Source organism: Monodelphis domestica, chromosome 3 (assembly GCF_027887165.1).
Source record: "Monodelphis domestica isolate mMonDom1 chromosome 3, mMonDom1.pri, whole genome shotgun sequence".
Taxonomy (NCBI): Eukaryota; Metazoa; Chordata; class Mammalia; order Didelphimorphia; family Didelphidae; genus Monodelphis; species Monodelphis domestica.
The window spans coordinates 65,011,186-65,030,789 of NC_077229.1; the positions used below are offsets into that span (position 1 = coordinate 65,011,186).

The window sequence follows — 19,604 nt, forward strand, 5'->3', positions numbered from 1 at the left end:
ATATATTTATAGTTTCCTTCTTTATATTCAAGTCATTCACCAATTCTGTGTTTATCTTGGTATAGGGGGTGAGATGTTGATCTAAACATAAATCTCTCCCATACTGTTTTCCAGTTTTTGAGCAGTTTTTGTCAAATAGTTATTTTTGTTCCAAAAGTTGGGAACTTTATAGACTGTCTTGCCAAGGTCACTTACTCGAAGCCTATTTCACTGGTCCTCTCTTCTGTCTCTTAGCCAGTACGATATTGTTTTGATGACCATTGCTTTTTGGTACAGTTTAAGAGTATCATACTGCTAATGGCCATCTTCCTTCATTTTTTTTTCATTATTTCCCTGGGTATCCTTGATCATGTACTTCCAAATGAACTTTGTCATAGTTTTTTTCTAATTCAGTAAAAAGATTTCTTGGTAGTTTGAAAGATATGGCACTAAATAAGTAAATTAATTTGGGTAGGATGGGTCATTTTCAATATGTTATCTCATCCTACGTATAACCAGTGAATGTTTTTTTCAATTGATTAGATTTAGTTTTAGTTGTGTGGAAAGTATTTTGTAGTTGTGTTTATATAATTCCTGTTTGTCTTGGCAAATAGATCCCTATATATTTTATATTGTCTAGGGTCATTTTAAATTGAATTTCTCTTTCTAACATCTGCTGTGTGGATATGTTGGAAATATATAGAAATGCTGATGATTTCATTTCTGTGGGTTACTTTTTTTTTTTAGTTTTTAAAACATTATTTTATTTGGTCATTTTCATACATTGTTCATTGGAAACAGATCATTTTCTTTTCCTCCCCCCAACCCCCCCCCTTCCCTAGCTGACCCACGATTTGTCTGGGTATCACATGTGTCCTTGCTCTGAACACGATTACCTTGCTGTTGGTATTTGCATTAGGGTGCTCATTTAGTATCTCTCCTCGATCATGTCCCCTCAACCTCTGTAGTCAAACAGTTGCTTTTCCCCGGTGTTTTTACTCCCTCAGATTGTCCTCTGCTTGAGGATAGTTTTTTTTGTTTTGTTTTGTTTTGTTTCTTGTAGATCCCTGCAGGTTGTTCAGGGACATTGTAAAGCCATTACTGGAGAAGTCCATTACATTCTCTTGTACCACAGTGTATCAGTCTCTGTGTACAATGTTCTCCTGGTTCTGTTCCTTTTGCTCTGCATCACTTCCTGGAGGTTGTTCCAGTCTCCATGGAATTCCTCCACTTTATTATTCCTTTGAGCACAATAGTATTCCATCACCAACATATACCACAATTTGTTCAGCCATTCTCCAATTGAAGGGCATCCCCTCATTTTCCAATGTTTTGCCACCACAAAGAGCGCAGCTATGAATATTCTTGTACAGGTCTTTTTCCTTATTATCTCTTTGGGGTACAAACCCAGCAGTGCTATGGCTGGATCAAAGGGCAGACAGTCTTTTATCCCCCTTTGGGCAAATTTCCATACTGCCCTCCAGAATGGTTGGATCAATTCAAAACTCCACCAGCAATGCATTAATGTCCCTACTTTGCCACATCCCCTCCAGCATTCATTACTTTTCTTTGCTGTCATGTTGAACAATCTGCTAGGTGTGAGGTGATACCTCAAAGTTGTTTTGATTTGCATCTCTCTGATTATAAGAGATCTAGAACACTTTTTCATGTGCTTATTAATAGTCTTGATTTCTTTAACAGAAAATTGCCTATTCATGTCCCTTGCCCATTTTTCAATTGGAGAATGGCTTGATTTTGTACAACTGGTTTAGCTCTTTATAGATTTGAGTAATTAGACCCTTGTCAGAGTTTTTTGTTATAAAGATTGTTTTCCAGTTTGTTATTTCCCTTCTGATTTTGGTTATAGTGGTTTTGCTTGTATAGAAACTTTTTAAATTGATGAAGTCAAAATTATTTATTTTACATTTTGTGACTCTTTCTATGTCTTGCTTGGTTTTAAAATCTTTCCCTTCCCAAAGGTCTGACATGTATACTATTCTGTGTTCACCTAATTTACTTATAGTTTCCTTCTTTATATTCAAGTTATTCACCCATTCTGAGTTTATCTTGGTGTAGGGTGTGAGGTGTTGATCCAAACCTAATCTTTCCCACACTGTCTTCCAATTTTCCCAGCAGTTTTTATCAAATACTGGGTTTTTGTCTCAAAAGCTGGGGTCTTTGGGTTTGTCAAAGACTGTCTTACTGAGGTCATTTACCCCAAGTCTATTCCACTGATCCTCCTTTCTGTCTCTTAGCCAGTACCAAATTGTTTTGATGACCGCTGCTTTGTAATATAGTTTGAGATCTGGGACTGCAAGGCCACCTTCCTTTGTATTTTTTTTTCATTATTTCCCTGGATATCCTTGATCCTTTATTCTTCCAAATGAACTTTGTTATGGTTTTCTCTAATTCAGTAAAATAATTTTTTGGTAGTTCAATGGGTATGGCACTAAATAGATATATAAGTTTGGGTAGGATGGCCATTTTTATTATGTTAGCTCATCCCACCAATGAGCAATCAATGTTTTTCCAATTGTTTAGATCTAGTTTTAATTGTGTGGAGAGTGTTTTGTAGTTGTGTTCATATAGTTCCTGTGTTTGTCTCGGCAGATAAATTCCTAAGTATTTTATATTGTCTAGGGTGACTTTATATGGAATTTCTCTTTCTAATTCTTGCTGCTGAACTGGGTTGGAGATATATAGAAATGCTGATGACTATGTGGGTTTATTTTGTATCCTGCAACTTTGCTAAAATTGTTGATTATTTCGATTAGCTTTTTGGTTGATTCCCTAGGATTCTTTAAGTAAATCATCATATCATCCGCAAAGAGTGACAGCTTGGTATCCTCATTGTCAATTTTAATACCTTCAATTTCTTTTTCTTCTCTAATTGCTACTGCTAGGGTTTCTAGTACAATATTAAATAACAAAGGTGATAATGGGCATCCTTGTTTGACTCCTGATCTTATTGGGAAGGCTTTGAGTTTTTCCCCATTGCAGATGATGTTTGCTGATGGTTTTAGATATATACTGTTTGTTATTTTTAGGAAAGGTCCTTCTATTCCTATACTTTCTATTGTTTTCAATAGGAATGGGTGTTGTATTTTGTCAAAGGCTTTTTCTGCATCTATTGAGATAATCATGTAATTTTTGTCGGTTTGCTTGTTTCTATGGTCAATTATGTACATGGTTTTCCTAATATTGAACCATCCTTATATTCCTGGTATGAATCCTACTTGATTGTAGTGGATAACCCTTGTGATGACTTGCTGGAGTCTTTTTGCTAGTATCCTATTTAAGATTTTTGCATCTATATTCATTAGGGAGATTGGCCTATAGTTTTCTTTCTCTGTTTTTAACCTGCCTGTCTTTGGGATCAGTACCATGTTTGTGTCATAAAACGAATTTGGTAGAACCCCTTCTTGACTTATTCTGTCAAATAGTTTGTATAGTATTGAGGTTAGCTGTTCTTTGAATGTTTGATATAATTCATTTATGAATCCGTCTGGCCCTGGGGATTTTTTCTTCGGGAGTTCATTGATGGCTTGTTCAATTTCTTTTTCTGATATGGGTTGTTTAGGTAATTTATTTCTTCTTCTTTTAGTCTAGGCAATTTATATTTTTGTAAGTATTCATCCATATCACTTAGATTGCCATATTTTTTGCCATATAATTGGGCAAAGTCGTTTTTAATGATTGCCTTGATTTCCTCTTCATTAGAGGTGAGGTCTCCCTTTTCATCTTGGATACTGTCAATTTGGTTTTTTTCTTTCCTTTTTAAAATTAGACTGACTAGTACTTGGTCTATTTTATTTGTTTTTTTTTTTCAAAGTAACACCAGCTTCTAGTCTTATTTATTACATCAATAGTTCTTTGACTTTCAATTTTATTAATTTCTCTTTTGATTTTTAACATCTCTAATTTAGTCTTCATCTGAGGGTTTTTAATTTGTTCACTTTCTAGTTTTTTAATTTGCATGCCCAATTCATTGACCTCTGCCCTTCTTAATTTGTTTATATATGAACTCAAGGATATAAATTTTCCCCTGAGTACTGCTTTGGCTGCATCCCATAGGTTTTGAAAGGGTGTCTCACCATTGTCATTTTCTTCAATGAAGTTATTAATTGTTTCTACGATTTGTTCTTTAACTAGCTGGTTTTGGAGAATCATATTGTTTAATTTCCAATTAATTTTTTATTTATCTATCCATGTACCCTTACTAATTATTATTTTTATTGCATTGTGGTCTGAGAAGGTTGCATTTATTATTTCTGCCCTTTTGCACTTGTTTGCAATGATTTTGTGCCCTAGTACATGGTCAATTTTTGTGAATGCACAGTACTGCTGAAAAGAAGGTGTATATTCCTTTTTGTCCCTATTTATTTTTCTTCATAGGTCTACTAACTCTAATTTTCCTAAGATTTCATTTGCTTCTCTCACCTCTTTCTTATTTATTTTTTGATTTGATTTATCTAGTTTGGGTAGGGGAAGGTTCAGATCTCCCACTAGTATAGTTTTTCTATCTATTTCATCCTTGAGCTCCTCTAGTTTCTCCTATATTATCGTTCTGTAATAAATTATAGAAGAGGGGCAGCAAGCTGACACCATGGATGGAGAACCATTCTTGGGGTTATGAGGACCTAGGTTCAAATATGGACTGAAATACTTCCTGGCTGTGTGACTCTGGGTAAGTTACTTGACCCTGCAGTTGCCTAGCCTGTAACACTCTTTCTCCCTTGGAATGCATACTTAGTAACAGTTTTCTGACAGATAGCATGGCTTTATTAAAAATAAATTTTGAAATATTTTCAGAAAAACCTGGGGAGACTTGTGAGCAGCACCAGAAGAACAACTTATACAATAACAACATCATAAAGATAAATAACTTTAAAAGATTTAGTACCATGACCAATCAGAATACCAGAGGACCACTGATGAAGCATACCTTTGAAAAGATTGGTATTGGATTCAGGGGACAGAATGGGATATGTATTTTGGAAACAGCTAATGAGAGAATTTGTTTTATTTGATTACATGTATTTCTTACAGTAATGGCTTAAGGGGAAGTAGAAAAGATAGATTTTTTTCCAATGGAAATTTTTAATTTAATATTATCGTGAGGAGTAGATTGAACTAGATAGCCAGGCAGTTCACTTCTAGATCTAAGTCTGAGATGTTATGAGTCTAGGACCAACTAACTTTCAACTTTTTTTGGTTTTTCTCTCAGGCACTGAGGAAGAAATATCAGGAATGAAAACTATATGGACCAGATAAGCCTGGTATGATCATAGGGAGGGGCTAAAATATGAGGGAAACTATCTGTTTCACATGGTCACATGGTGACATGTGGGGATTGAAATATGAGAAAGGAACCAGGATTTTCTGGTGTCTTTCTCTCTCTTTGGCCCTCCTATCCCAGCTTCTCTTTCCTAAGATGCTATTGGAAAAAGGTCAGGATGCACAAATTGTATCCCTGTTTAGTGCCAGGATAAGAATACTCACTGTTTGTGAAGCAAGGGAAGCTCATTTGATGTTTATAGCCTGTAGGGAAAGAAAACAGCCATGAGTGGAGAGACTATGGTTAGGAGAGAAACAGAAGAAAATGAATCTACCTATGATCCAATAGTTAGGTAGTGTAGTGGACAGAGAACTGGACTTAGAGTCAGAAAGACCTGAGTTCAAAATTAGCCTCAGAAATTTTAGTTCTGGTACTCTGGGCAAGTCACTTGACCCTGACTGCCTCAGGTTCTTCATCCTAAAAATGGGGGTTATAAGAGCACCTACCTCCAAAGGTTGCTGCGAGGATGGAATGAGATGTTTGCCAAGCACTTGGCATAGGGACTGGTTCAAAGTAAGCGTTATATAGACGTTAGTTATTATTATTCAAGCTGCAAGAGACCTCCTAGATGATTAAATCCAAGTCCAAGAGCTTAGAAAGCTAGGTTTCAGTTCTAAGAGAGATCACTTCATGGGACACATATCTGAGGTCTAACCTGTTTCCTTGGCCGGTTTTCCTGAGCCTCGTGTCTCCTTATCAAACAAATCCACAAATATCCAGTGCATAAATCTATAGATGCAAAGAGGAAAATGACACAATCCTTGGCCTCAAAGACTGCTTTCCATGGAGGGTGACAGTGTGCACAATACACCCATTTGTTTGTGCTGCATAAATACTAGGGTATGAGATTGCATAGTTAATGGCTGGCCTCTGTGCCTATGTTACCCATAGAATATTGGCTGTCCCCTAGTCCTGGCATCAGAGTGGAAGCTGACCTTGAACTAGTTCCACTGCACTCAAGTACAGGATGAGAAAAGAATAGGGATTCTATGTCCCTCCCCTGTGAGTTTTGGTGACTAATGGAATTTGAGTTATAGATAGCTCCACCCTGGTTCACAGCAGCTGGATTTGCACCTGATTCAAAATAGGCAGGGGTCACTGTGTTTAGCATAGTCCACCTGGACAAAGGGCCTGTATCTCCAGAGTCGTGGCCTTAAACTCTTTGGGATATCCCCTGGAATTGTACTAGGAGGCAGGACTGAATTCACTTCAGGTGTTGAGCTGAGCAATGAAATTGCTGAGGATAGGTACTGTTTGTCACCTTGACAGTAAAAGTTCTGGCTGTGGCCTCTGTGGGTAAGGGGATTAGAGAGATTTTCTCTGATTCTGTATGTTGGCCGCCATGGGCTGTGGTTGTCAAGGGATGTTATTTAACAAAGGTGACTAATAGGGATTTTTCTGCATAAACAGTGGTTAAGGACACCTTGGGGTCTTCAGAAAAAGAATTGGTCAAGGGGTGACTTGTGCTGCTTTCTGACTCAGTGCTTGGAGCTCGAGTGACAGGGCTCATAGGAGAAAGGATTATGTCTGACTTTGCTGCTAAGAGACAGAGTTGTCTGTTTGTTACTAGTGGCAGTTTCAGCAGATCTCATGTTCTTTTGCCATGGGAATAACTGGAAGAGGCTACAGGAGTTGGAGGGAAAAGAGTGTCATGTGCCAAGTAGGGCTGAAGTTGTGAGAGACTTGTGACTTCTGAGTCTTAGGGCCAGAGAGCACCCATTCTTCCTTCAGAAAAAGATGGGGAGCTGCTGCTGGTGGAGATAGCTGGTATTTCACTGGTTGATGTCAAGTTTGAGACAGACTCTGTCTGCTATGATCCTAGTTCTTGTAGTAACTGAGATTTGGACTAACGCAGGGTAAACATCCGGCTCTGGGTTGGACCCTTTCATAGGACTTGCCATGAAGACAGCCAGTCAAGCTCCTCTGAGGGAGACTGACCAGATGTGTGTGTGCTGAGCTGTGAAACAGTTAAACTACCAGCTCTATGGCCTCCCATCCTGGGGTACTGGGGGAGAAGGAGGAAACACCAGTGAGCTGTCCATTGTACCTGGTTCTGAATTCAGTCACTGGTGCAACAGAGGGAGTACCCCTCTTAGGAAGTGTGGACTCAGGGGGTTCCATTGAAAAAGGTCCAATTGGGCTTATCTGAGCTCCAATCATGGCAGTGTTCATCATACTCCTAACAAAGGGTGAAGGGACAGTCCTGGACTAGTTGGTTCCTTTGCTGAGGCTAGGCAAAAAGTGGAGCCCCTTTCTGACTGTGGGGCTGTGGACTACATGCATTCTGAGTGATTCCAGGAGCATCTGTGATCTCTGAAAAAAAATGCTGAACACTGTTTCTACCATCACTTGGTCCTTCTCTAGACAGAAAAGGGCTTGTTTCTCCACCAGCAGATGTTGAGATAAGTCTGACTCTGTTAATGTCTGGGCATCCTGCTTCTCTGGAGTGGTTTACCTTGCAAGGGCCATCCTCAGACTCAGTTTCCTTTACATTGAAATAAGGCATTAGTGCTAGATAAATCCGAGGGGCCCCTTCAAGTTCTAGATATCAGATCCCATGAGGGTTACCAGAATGACAAAACATCTCAACACCATATCCACTAAGTATCTGTTGAAGTAACTGGGGAACTTTAATTCAGAGAAGTAATGGCTCAGAGGGAACATGATGGTTGTTTTCGAAGTATCTGAATGATTTTCCTTTGGAAGTGTTTTCTTGGAAACCCTTTTTTGGTTTGTTTCTCAGGGGAAGAACAAAAGCAATAGATGCAAAAGAACAAAGAGAAATTAAGGTTGGGTATCAGGAAATCACTTTCTACCACTGAGCACTGCCCCCAAATGAGAGGCTGCCCCAGAAAGTAGTGGGTTCTCCTGAATGTAAAATCTTACTGAAAAAAGTTTGAAATGTTGTACTGGGGATGCTTGTTGGCTAGTCTGGAGTGGAGATTCTGCAGTTATGGGTGGGACTCACTCCAGTCTCTTCCAAGTATAAAATGTCCTGTTTTCATTCTATAATCCTTGGGGACTTAAAAGCTATGGCCAAACCAATTCTCAGAAGCCATTCCTTCAAAATCCTAAAGATGAACCAGTCAATTACTGCCACAAAGCAGAAAGTGAAACCTCAGGAACAGTAAACCCCCGGCAGAGGAGGCAGAGAGTTCTCTAATGCAACATGGACAGTAGACTCAGGAGCTAGAAGTCCATTTGTCTAGGCTGGGACAGACTCTACCCAAAACTCCTGATGGTGGCTTGCTAGGTCCCATAGAAAAACAGGCCATTATCTTTGGCAGTTGGCTACCAGCCTCCAATTCTCATTAGAAATTTACCAATCATAGCAAAGATTCTGAAGGGATATGGTTTATTCTTACCAATATCCTTGTTTCATCCCAAATGAAGTCTAAAGAAGACACAGGTGAGAATAGGGAATGCAATAGATGATCAGGCTTAATTAAGAGCTCCTATCCTGGCCTACTTTGGTTGTTCAAACCCAAAATATTTCTCACATTGGAAAGAGGAAGCCCTAAATAATATGCTCGGGAAGAGAGATCAAAAGAGCAATTTTTGCCACAAAGGCTTGAAGCCAAATGCCCTTCACAAAGGTCTCTTCACTGCAGTCTCTGGATGTGATTTCACTGGATCTTCTCCAAAGAGTAGGAAGAATCACTCTCCAGTAAAAGAAGTAAAGAGGAGGCATCTACTAACCTGTATGGTTAAGGGCATGTTTTTAACCCTTACATTCTGCCTTGGAAACAATAGTATGCATTGTTTCCAAGGCAAAGGAGAGGTAAGGGCTAGGCAATGAGGGTTAAATGACTTGGAAATGTCTGAGGCCAGATTAGAACTGAGGGTGTCTGAGTGCTAGAAAGCTGTTTGTCAGTGCTACAGGGCCTCCTGCTGCTCTTTGGTTTAGCATTTGTGTGGTGCACACCACATCAACTGCTTTGTCTGCAGGAAGGAATGAGGGAGAGGTCCAGGGATCTGTCATGTTTAACTCACAGTGTGCAAAGTAGCAAATGTATGGTACTCATATGAACTACAAACTTCACAGCCCAAAATTGTATGCAGGGAAAGTCCCCTTACAAAACTACATCTCAGATTTGGATGTCCCAGGATCTAAATAGGACTTAGTCAGCAGTGGAGCCTCTTACCACTAGACTACCCTCCTGTATAGTGATCTGAGGGAGACAAGACTGATTTAAGAGACATAACATGGAAATGCAAACCCCAAAGTAGCCCAAATTAGGCACCCAGAGAGGAAAATGCCAGGGGGGATATTTCACCCAGGAGACAACATGGTAATAATGGAAGGAGCTCAAGAAATAGAAGGTACTATATACCTGGGTTCAATTCCTAACTTGGATACTTACTCCTGCTGTGACTTTGGGCAAACTTTATCTGTAAAATGGGATGTTTTAACTAAATAATCTTCATGTTCCACTCCAGACTTATATTTTTTCACCCTCTGTTGTTCTACAAAGTCTTATCTCCTAAAGGGCATTAAAGAGCTAATAATGATGTTTCAATAATACCATATGACAACCACTGTGCTAAAGACTTAACTATTATTTGATTATCTCATCTTATTTGCTCAGAAATCAACCCTGGGAGGTATGTGCTATCCCCATCTTATAGATGAAGAAACTGAGGCAGGCAGCAATTAAGGGTCACTGATTTGATCAGGGTCATGCAGGTAATAAGAGTTTGAGGCTGAATGGAATTGTTTTCCTGACTTCAGGCTCACCATTGCCTATTATAAGTAAATTTGTTTGTGCTCAAAGTGATGCCAATAAACAGGTGGTATTCTGGTTGAAAACTCAAGTTAGTATCCCGGGGGAAAATATAGAAAAAATATTCAACATTGATGTAATGGAAAAGAAATGGACATTCAAGGAATAGCAGGTAGATGCAACAGACCAGTTGGAGAAGTAATCCTCTATTCCAATGATCCAAAACCCTTAGTGATGGATGAGCTACCATGTTTAAAGCTTGTACAGAGCATATACTGAAGAAGGCTTCTGAGCAAAACAAACTGTTTGGAACCTTTTCCCAGTGAACTCTGGTCCTCGTGATTAAAGATCTTAACAACATTCTTCTATTTGATTCTAACATTTTGAAAAATAAAGAGACTTCAGACAAAATAAATTTCTTCCTTCTGTCTTCATTCAGCGGCATCAACCATGTAATGAAGAGTATGAGAATGAAGGAAAAGCAGTATAAATAATGGTGAAATGGAGAGCCCTTAAAAGAGAAAAGGATGACCTGGGAGGAAAGAATTTCTGTCAAACAGAGAAAGCAAAAAGGAGGCTTCTACTGACCTGAAGTGTTGTAGGCAGTCGTGAACACCAAGTAGTCATCTGATGGGGCGATGGTACTACCATAAGACAAAGAGGTGTCAACATTTTTTGTTCCAGAAGGCAGCCTTCTGTTGAATTCTGTGGGAAAAGGAAGTCAGTCAGAATGTCAATCAAATAACATTTACTAACATTTATTGTTTATTGACTTAATGAGTACCCTCATGAGGAAGGCAAAGTACAAAAACTGTTTAGAAAGATAGCTGTCCTTTCCAGATTCAAAATATGTTGCCTGTGTATTCTTTCACTCCTTCTTATCCTTATATTGGCTCCACAGGTCCCACTTTCTGAAAGTCAGTCCAATTTAAATACATTGCCCAGAATAATGACAGTTGGTTTGAGCCAATAGGAAGGGAGGAGTGGAGGAGAAAGGATAAGACTAAAAGTAAGGAGGAGAAGAAGTTATTTTGAGTGCCAAATGACAGCCTCCCAGACAGTTTGAAAGGGAACTTGGAGTGACCAAGACAGACTATCATAAAAGCCCTGAAGTCAGGTCCAGCAATATAGATTATGAAAGGAGAGAGTCAGGAGTGATTCCCATGGACTAAAAACTAACAAAAACCCAAGAAGGAGTTGATGCTTCCTTGTGAATCCCTCTGAAATGTGCTCTTAGTCCCTCCTTGGCTCCACAGACCACCCTCTCAAATCCTCTTCCTCTAGATGACTCCCCTTGGCAGACAAGCAAATCTCATCTACTGAAAAATGTTCACTCTCTTCAAATAGCCTCTCTTAGACGAGCAGTGGGCAAATTGTTGCTTCTCCTACATCTTCCAAAGGAAAAAAAGGCCATGTACTTTCAATCAAGAAAAATACATAAAAAAGAGAAAGCTTCAAAGAGAGAAACTGAGGAAGAAAGAACAAAAATGTTCCCAGAAATGGAAATTCAGGTGCAAATCACCAAGACCCAAGAATAGCACTGTAAATATTCGTGAGTAGGAGAACTCTCAGAAAGAGGAAACAGAAACTGGGTCCCATGTACATTAGCCCAGCAGAGGAAGCGGAGAGATTGACTCTTACAGACTTGAAGCACTAGCACTGGTAGTGGGCGCCACGGGCTTACTGGCTGGAGATATATCTTCATATCAGGTTAGGTCTGCCAATGGCAGTGCTGAGACCTAGGCTCTTGCTCAAACATGTAAAAAAGAGAAGTCTTTCAATCCCTCATTCAGCACACAGTTATTGAGAATTACTGTACAGGCAGAGCCCATTCAGATAAGGAGCAACATGAAAAGACCTAAAGCCTCCAATAGGTCCATACAGAAAATCTGAGGTTCTTTGTTCAATCTGTCCCTTTTCTTAACTGCCCCAAGGCACTTACCACAACCCAATTTTAACTCATATATAAAGCCTTTGACCAAAATGAAGAAAGGAAGGGTCATTTGAGGCCCAAGGAAGACAAGACTACACTGAAGAAGAGTGTGAGAAACTAAAGTGGCCATTAGTATCCAAGATTCTCCAGGGGGGGCTCTACCAGAGAACAGAATGTCTTCATGTTAAATATATATGGTTTCTTCCTACCTTAAAGCAGAAACTAATCAACCCCCCTCCCCAACTCAAACATTACCCTGATCTTCCAGAGAAGAGAAAGAGTTCATGAAGGATCCTGGCCTGAACCAAAGACTGTACCTGTCACTTTTCTTTTTGTCAGCAAAGTACTACACCGCGAACCCATGGTGTAGTAGAAGTGGTGAAAAGAGGTAAAGGATGAGGTAAAGGTAAAGGATAAGGTAAAGGTTAAGGATCAGGTAAAGGTAAAGGATAATGTAAAGGTTAAGGATCAGGTAAAGGTAAAGGGGACCTTAGTGTAAGGTAGCTCAAATGAGTTGAGTTGATTCCTTTTATAGGGGCCTTCTTTGTGATGTCAGAATCAACTGTATGTGTTGTCATGGAAATGGGAACTTTGCTAACAGACACTGAGTCAGATGAAGACAGTAAATGTTGGGCTGATGCCTTACCCTGAGGGAGAGATCCTTTTGTGAAAGGAGTTGCCTAGATTAGTTTGAGGATGTCTCCTAGTGTTAGGTTCCCACCCTGTTGTTGTGGCTTCACTAGGGATGCCCATGGGGGAAAAGGAAAAAGAGATCACTTATGGGCTGATGTCTGAGGAAGAATCAGAGTCTAGTATACCTTTAGACTCAACTGATATGGAATGATGTGGGAGAAAGTTAGTGTCCATAGACTCTCTTGAAGAATCTTCAGTAGTTCTGGAGATGAGGTGATCCTTAAAGAAAAAAAAAATGAATCTTTAGGGTGTCTCTGGACATTGTTTCCCTGTAGCACAATTCGTAGTGGGTGTTGTTGGACTGAACAGAGAGCATTTTGAAATGTGAAATGGATAATTTTGAGTACATTAATTTGAACAGATTTTGAACAAATAAATAAATTCTGCCAAGATTAGAAGGAAAGCAGAAAATTGTGAAGATATTTTTATACACTCAAATCTCAAATATATAGAGATCTTTGCTGTGTTTATAAGAAAAAGTCACCCCCCCCCCAATTGATAAATGGCCCAAAGTTATAAATACACAAGTTTTGGGTGGAGAAATCAATGCCATATATAGTTATATGAAAAAAAAGTGCTCCTGTCACTTGTGATTAGAGAAATGCCAACTTCTGAGAGAATCTTTCATACGCATGAGATTGGCTAAACTGACCATAGGGCAACTTGGATGAGGATGTGAAAAAATGAGAACACCAATACACTGTTGGTGGAGCTGTAAACCAACCAATCCATCCATTGTGAAGAGTTATTCAGAACTACACCTGCAGAGTTATGAAATTGTATAGATTCAGGAAACCCATAGCTATGTCTGTTTTCCAAGGACTTTGGGGAAAGGGAAAAGAACTTGTATGTTCTAAAACATTTATAGTAGCTTACTTTGTGTTGTCAAAGAAATGAAAATTGAAGGAATGCTCATGAATTGTCAATTGGCTAAACCAATTGTAGTATATGATTGTGATTGAATACTACTATGCTATAAAAGTGATGAACTGGAAAATTTCTAAGGAACTTGGAAAGAACTATACCGGCTAATGAACAGTGAAATGAGTAGAACCAAGAGAACACTATACACAATGACAGAATTAATACTAGAAGAATAAATTGTGAATGTTATCTCCAGAGTGTAAACTGAAAGGTGGAAACATTAAAGATTTAAATTGTATGAATATACTGGTCTCCCATATAATACTTTCTGTGATGCAGATAGGGTGGGGAGGGGCTGGATTACTTGTGTTCAGAATTTATTCTTTAGATGTGACAAAAGGTAAGTTAAACATAGTAGAGATTTGTAACTTCATTTATGTACAGTCTTGTTCTTTGTGTATAGAAATGTTTGTTTTATTTAGTTTTTTAAACTTTTGAATAAAATTTAAAAAAGCAAAGCAATGGGCAAAATCTTGCTTCCTCTACATCTTCCAAAGGAAGAGTCCAAATTTACAATCCCAAAGGAATAGAAATAGGAAAAGGCTTCAAATAGAGAAATCAAGGAAGATAGGATTAAAATATTGAGAGAAATAAAAAATCATGAAGTCCCTAGGACCCAAGACTTATCCATGAAATCAAGACTGCCCAAAAGCAGGAAAGAGAAACCAAGCATACATGAAGATTTGTCTAGTACATGGGGGACAGGAGAGACTTTTCCTAACTTGAAACACTCGCTGACAGTAGAGGTGGGTACTAGGGCTTGTTAGCTATTAACTTGGTACCTTCATGTGAGGTTAAGCCTATAATGAGGGTACAAGCATCCAAATTTTCATTGATGCTTGCCAAAAAGGGAATTGGTCAATATATCCATCAGTATGCATTTACGGAATATTTGAATATCTACTTAACCTCCAGTACTGATGGTGGCCATTGACTCTCTGTGGGTGTTGGGATTCCTACAGGTGATGCAGGAGCAGGAATATTCTTGGTGGGTACCAGAATGAAGGAGAGGGAGGGACATTGGGATCATTCTTGTCAGATGGCTAAAGGCAATGATGGAGAACCCACTGTAGTCAAAGGTTCCAACTGGGCAGCTAGCACTTTTGTCACTCAAAGTTCCCTGTCACAAACTATGAGCCAGAGTTCACCTCTGATGCTGAAAGACACTGCTGTGAGAGAGGGGTTAGCCTGGGAGTCTATCGAAGAGGCTCCTACCTCTGAGCCCTCCTCAATATGCTCTCGGTCACTTTTCAACCCCACAGACCATTTCCTCAGATTCGCTTCCTCTGGAGGACCCCCTGGTGGACCTGGAGATGTCATCTGCTCAGAAGTGTGGATGGGCTTATAACAGACCCCCACACAACCAGTATACAAGTCCTGGTGTGTCTTACCCAATCCAAAAGAAATGAGCTTATTTTTGATCATCTAGAAACTGAGGGAAAGACTTGCACAGAGAAATCAATGAAGGCAAAGTGAAAATGTTGCCCACATGGGAAGCCCTGTGGGAAGTGTCCCAAACCCAAGGATCCCACTGCAAATACCTAGGAGACGGAGAGCTCCGGAAAGCAGCACACAGAACCCGAGGAGGCATGAAGGTTGGTCCTGCAGAACAAGCTAAGGTGACTCTTACTGGCCTGAAGCACGTACATCTCAAGCACTGGCCTCTGTCAGCTCCCGCAGCATCTTGGCGCCTCCAACATCAGTGTCCTGCAGGAGCCGGGCGGGAAGGTAGCAGGAGCGCCTGCTGCCGCGCTCACTCCAGCCATCTTGGCTGCTGGTGATTTGGGCTCGCGCTCTACAATTCGCTGCTGGTAAAACGGCTTCCAGTGTGCTGAGCCGTTGAATTGGCTGAACAGCATGCTGGGTAACCGGGTCCCCTGCCGTCCCCTCTGCCTCGTCATTGTCGTCTTGTCGTCGCCATTGCTGTCCGGCTCTGTCCACAGTGTGAACAGCCCGGGAGATTGAGACTCTTCAGGGCCTCAGATGTGCAGGTGGTTGGTTCCCCAGCATGGCTGCAGCTGACCGCTGTTCTCTCCAGCCCCTTCACTCCCCCTTTTTTTCTTTAATACTTAGAAATTTGCCCTCACTGCCATCTCAGCTCGCACGTATCCAGCAGATGCCTTCAGGATCTTTCAGCGGTGGGTAGTGAAGTGGCTTCTGATGAAGCTGCCTGAGCACTGCGGGACATGGTGACGCTGTCTTACTTGTTGCTTTCCTGGGATACAGATGCCAGAGTGTCTGAGTGAAGCTGTCCAGAGTACCACCATGATGCACCTCCTCTAGCATCACGTGGCCCCTCCTGAAGGCAAATGTTTCATTAAGAATCTTGTCAAGTGGTGAGGAAAAAGCCCCAAGTCCTCATCCACAGGATGGAAGAGGGTCTCCTGGGCAGCCTCTTCATTGGCATAGCTGTGGATAATCATGTCCCAGCAAGGCTGGCACCCTCCATTCTGGGACCTGGTAGCCAGTAGTCCTCAAGAGGTAGCTCTACCTGCAGGTCTTCCCAGCACAGGAGCTCCACCTGAAAGCGCAGGGGGGAGTCTCTTGTGGAAAAGTACTCTCAGGTACTTTCAGCCTCCTGGGAGAACCTCAAATAGAATCCTTTTTTTGGACAGCTTCCTGTGCCCATATCCTGGTTTAGTACTAGGGAATGGGTACTTTTCTGGACTAAATATCACCATCTTATTGATGGGACAGTGACAGGCACACCCGAGATGGTCGACAGAGTCATCCAGACTTGGGCTGAAGCAATGACATCATACTATTAATATTGGAAATGGATCCCAACTCCAGAGCAAACCCTTTCATCCCTCAAAGCAGCCTGCCCCAGAAAAAGAGTCAGACCTCACTTGGAATGCTGAAATATACCACTGTGGAGATGGAGAGATTGAGAATCTATCAATAGGCTCGTCTTGACCCCTCTTCAGTATGGTCTCAGGCATTCCTCACCTCCACGGTTAATACTTCAAATCCACAATCTCTCAAAGATTTTCAGCAAGCTGGCAGATAATACCTACTTGAAGGTGTGAACTTTACTAAAATAGACTCCTAGACAAGCCATGGGGAAATCTTTGTTTCCCATGTGAGTCTGTATTCTCAATTCCAAAGGAATAGAACCTGAGGGAAAGACTTTAAAGAGAGAAAACAAGGAAGATGGAATTTAAATGTTTCCAACAATGGAAAAGCATATGGAAAGACCCCCAAACCCAAGAATACCATGTCAAACTTGCACCATATGTAGAGTTCCCCAAAGTAGGAAATTAAAAAAAAAAAAACACAGTTGAATACTTCTACAGAAGAGGAAGTGGAGGGGAAGACTCTTGTTTACCTGAAGTGCTGACAGTGGTGTTTGCCACTAGGGATTTGCTGGCTGGAGATGTGGTGCCTTCATGTGAGGTTAGGTCTGCAATAGTGGTGCCGGCATTTGGGCTCTCGCTAATGCCTGTGAAAAAGGAAAGTCAGTCAATCTCTCAGTCAGTCACATGGATTGAGGCTTTACTGTACACTAGGCAGGGAATCTTCTCAGAGATGAAGAAGTATAAAAAGACTAAGCAAGAACAGACTAAAATAAAAAAAAGACAAATCATCCTTGAAGTTCAAACAAATAATCTGGGTGTCTTTTGTCATTCCATCCCTCCCCTAACCAGCCTCCAGAGTTCCCATTTGTTATAACCCAAGTCTGCCTCACATCTAAAGCATTTGACCAGAATGTGGACTTGCAAAGAGTGCTGGAAGGGTCATTTAATCTCCAAGGATGACAAGACTATCAGCAACGACAATGTGGGATATGAGAGGGAAAACCAGAACACAAGGCTCTCCAGTGTACAGAAATAGAGGCCCTGAAGGACAACTATCTTGGCAGGGAATGCCTTTCAGTTGAAGATCTTTGACTTTTACAAACTTTAGGCTGGACCTCCTCCACTCAGACATAACCCTCCAGAGAGGAAGAAAGAGTTCTCACTTACTTGTGAACAGGGCTCAAGTACAGGGCCTGAACCAGAGAATTTACCTGATGGGGAAGGAATGTCTCTTGTAAATGTGAACCCTGAGTGGGGGAAGGCAGATGTCTTTTTCTATGATAATTGAAGATGGCATGAATATCCTGGTTCTTGTTTGTTCTTCTCTGACTCAGTGGTGACAGATAACATTGGTGGAGATGCAGAGAATGGGGCCATCCCAGGGAAAGAAATTGTTTGTCCAGGATGTGGAATGAGTGAACCCAGGCATAGAGTCTAGGCTGTGGTTTGATAGCCCATGGAGCTTGACAGGAGTACCCGTGTAATCAATATGAGCCAAAAGAAGTGATGGGTAAAGGAGAAGAGATAAGAAACAGAGACCACTAGGGACAATTGCTAGAGAATGGGATGTCTTCATGTTAAATACATATGGTTTCTTCCCATCTTAAAGCAGAAATGAATCAACCTCCCTGACTCAAACATGACTCTGCTCTTCCAGAGAAGAAAAAGAGTTCCTGAAGGACCATGGATTGAACCAAAGAACATACCTGACTTTTTTCTTTTCTTTAGCAAATTGCTGCTCTTTGTCTCCATGGTGCAGGAGTTAAAGAGAAGAAAAGGTGTGGGGGATATATTACAGAAGGGAGCCTTATTGCAAGGTAGCCTAGCTGAGCTGGGTTCATTCCTTTTATATGGGCCTTCATTTTAATTGCAGAAACCACTATGTGTGTTGTCATGGAAATGGGAACTTTGTTAGTAGAGACTGAGTCAGATGAAGACAGCAAATGGTGGGCTGTTGACTTCCTCTGAAGGAAAGAACCCTAGTATGAAGACTCAGATGGATTTGCTTCAGGATATCTACTAGTGTTAGATTCCCACCCTGTTGTTGTGGCTTCTCAAGTAGTGGGCATGTGGAAAAAGGGGAAAAGGTCCCTTTGGGGCTGGTGTCTAAGGAAGGATTAGAGTCTAGCATGCCCTTGGACTCAACTGTTGTGGAACCATGTGGGAGAGAGCTAGTGCCCATAGATACTCTTGAAGAAACTTTGGCTGGAGTAGGAGGGAGGGTCGTTCCAGAGAAGAAATGGTTGTCTGAGTTGGCTCTGGACATTAATTCCCTGTGGCAGAATTCACAGGCAGGACTGATCAGAGCCTGGGACACAAAGGGTTCCTCCTAGTGTCCAGCCTCAGAAAGACTGGTGGGCCATGTCCTCTCTGCTGGCCAGGGATAGATCCCTGGGAACTGCTGTCTTTGTGCTCTTGCTGGAGAATCCTGTGTCTAAAAGAGATGACTTGAGGTAGAGCTAAGATTGTGGAACAGAAGCAGGGAAAGCTCAAACTACTCTGAGAATCCTCTCCAACCACTCAAAGGGCACAGAGTTCAGTAACTTTCCTGCAGAAAACAACTTGGAAGGTAGACAGGGGATCTCTTTCACTGTGGTGAGAGGAGAATGTAGCTGGCAGCAAAGCTGTACTAAAGAGTAAAGGCACAAGGCAATAGCAACCCTTGCCAACTGCCCACCTACTGATTTAGGTCAGTCATAGTCAATTTTGGTACCCTGAGACCCTGCCTAAGCCAATTAGCAGAACACCCCTTGCCTAAACAGTGAATTTCCAAACCCTAGCAAAAGCCTGCAATGAGGTCTCAAAGCAATCTACGGAGTTGCTGGCTAGTGCAAGCCTGGAGGAGGCTAGAACTCTTGGCAAAGACTGCAGTCAGGCCCCAAACCCCAGTGTAAGATAGTCCACAAAGGATGTGCCTTATATAGATTCAGAGTGCAATGAAGCCCGAAGCCCCAGTGCAAAAGCATTCACAGTGCAACTAGCTCATGTAAGCCCATGAAATTTGCTCCTGTGTAGACTGAGGATAATATTTTAATATTAATAATATAAAAATGACAATTGCATATAAATTAGTTTACTTATTCAGTGACACAAAAATCAAACCACCAAAGATATTTTCTACAACTAGAAAAAATATCAACATTCACCTGGAAGAACGAAAGATTAAGAATTTAAATGAAGGGAATTAATAAAAAAAAATGATGGAATATGGCCTA

At 40.9% G+C, this 19,604-nt stretch overlaps 1 protein-coding gene across 4 annotated transcripts in view; it reads right to left on the reverse strand.

The window, feature by feature from the left end:
• The window catches only part of LOC103092690 (mucin-16-like), an 84,972-nt gene extending 69,552 nt beyond the window's left edge, over nucleotides 1-15,420 (reverse strand). The window contains exons 1-3 of one of the 4 annotated variants that reach the window (XM_056820574.1): nucleotides 15,133-15,420; nucleotides 10,630-10,746; nucleotides 5,482-5,520 (exon numbers count right to left, since the gene is read on the reverse strand). In XM_056820574.1, coding sequence (XP_056676552.1) covers nucleotides 5,482-5,506 — 25 coding nt within the window. In that variant the 5' untranslated portion in view covers nucleotides 5,507-5,520; nucleotides 10,630-10,746; nucleotides 15,133-15,420. Of the gene's footprint in view, nucleotides 1-5,481; nucleotides 5,521-10,629; nucleotides 10,747-12,291; nucleotides 12,810-15,132 lie in introns of those variants that run through there. The other 3 variants (XM_056820573.1, XM_056820577.1, XM_056820576.1) reach the window with 3 other exon arrangements.
• Between the last annotated feature and the right edge of the window lie 4,184 nt (nucleotides 15,421-19,604).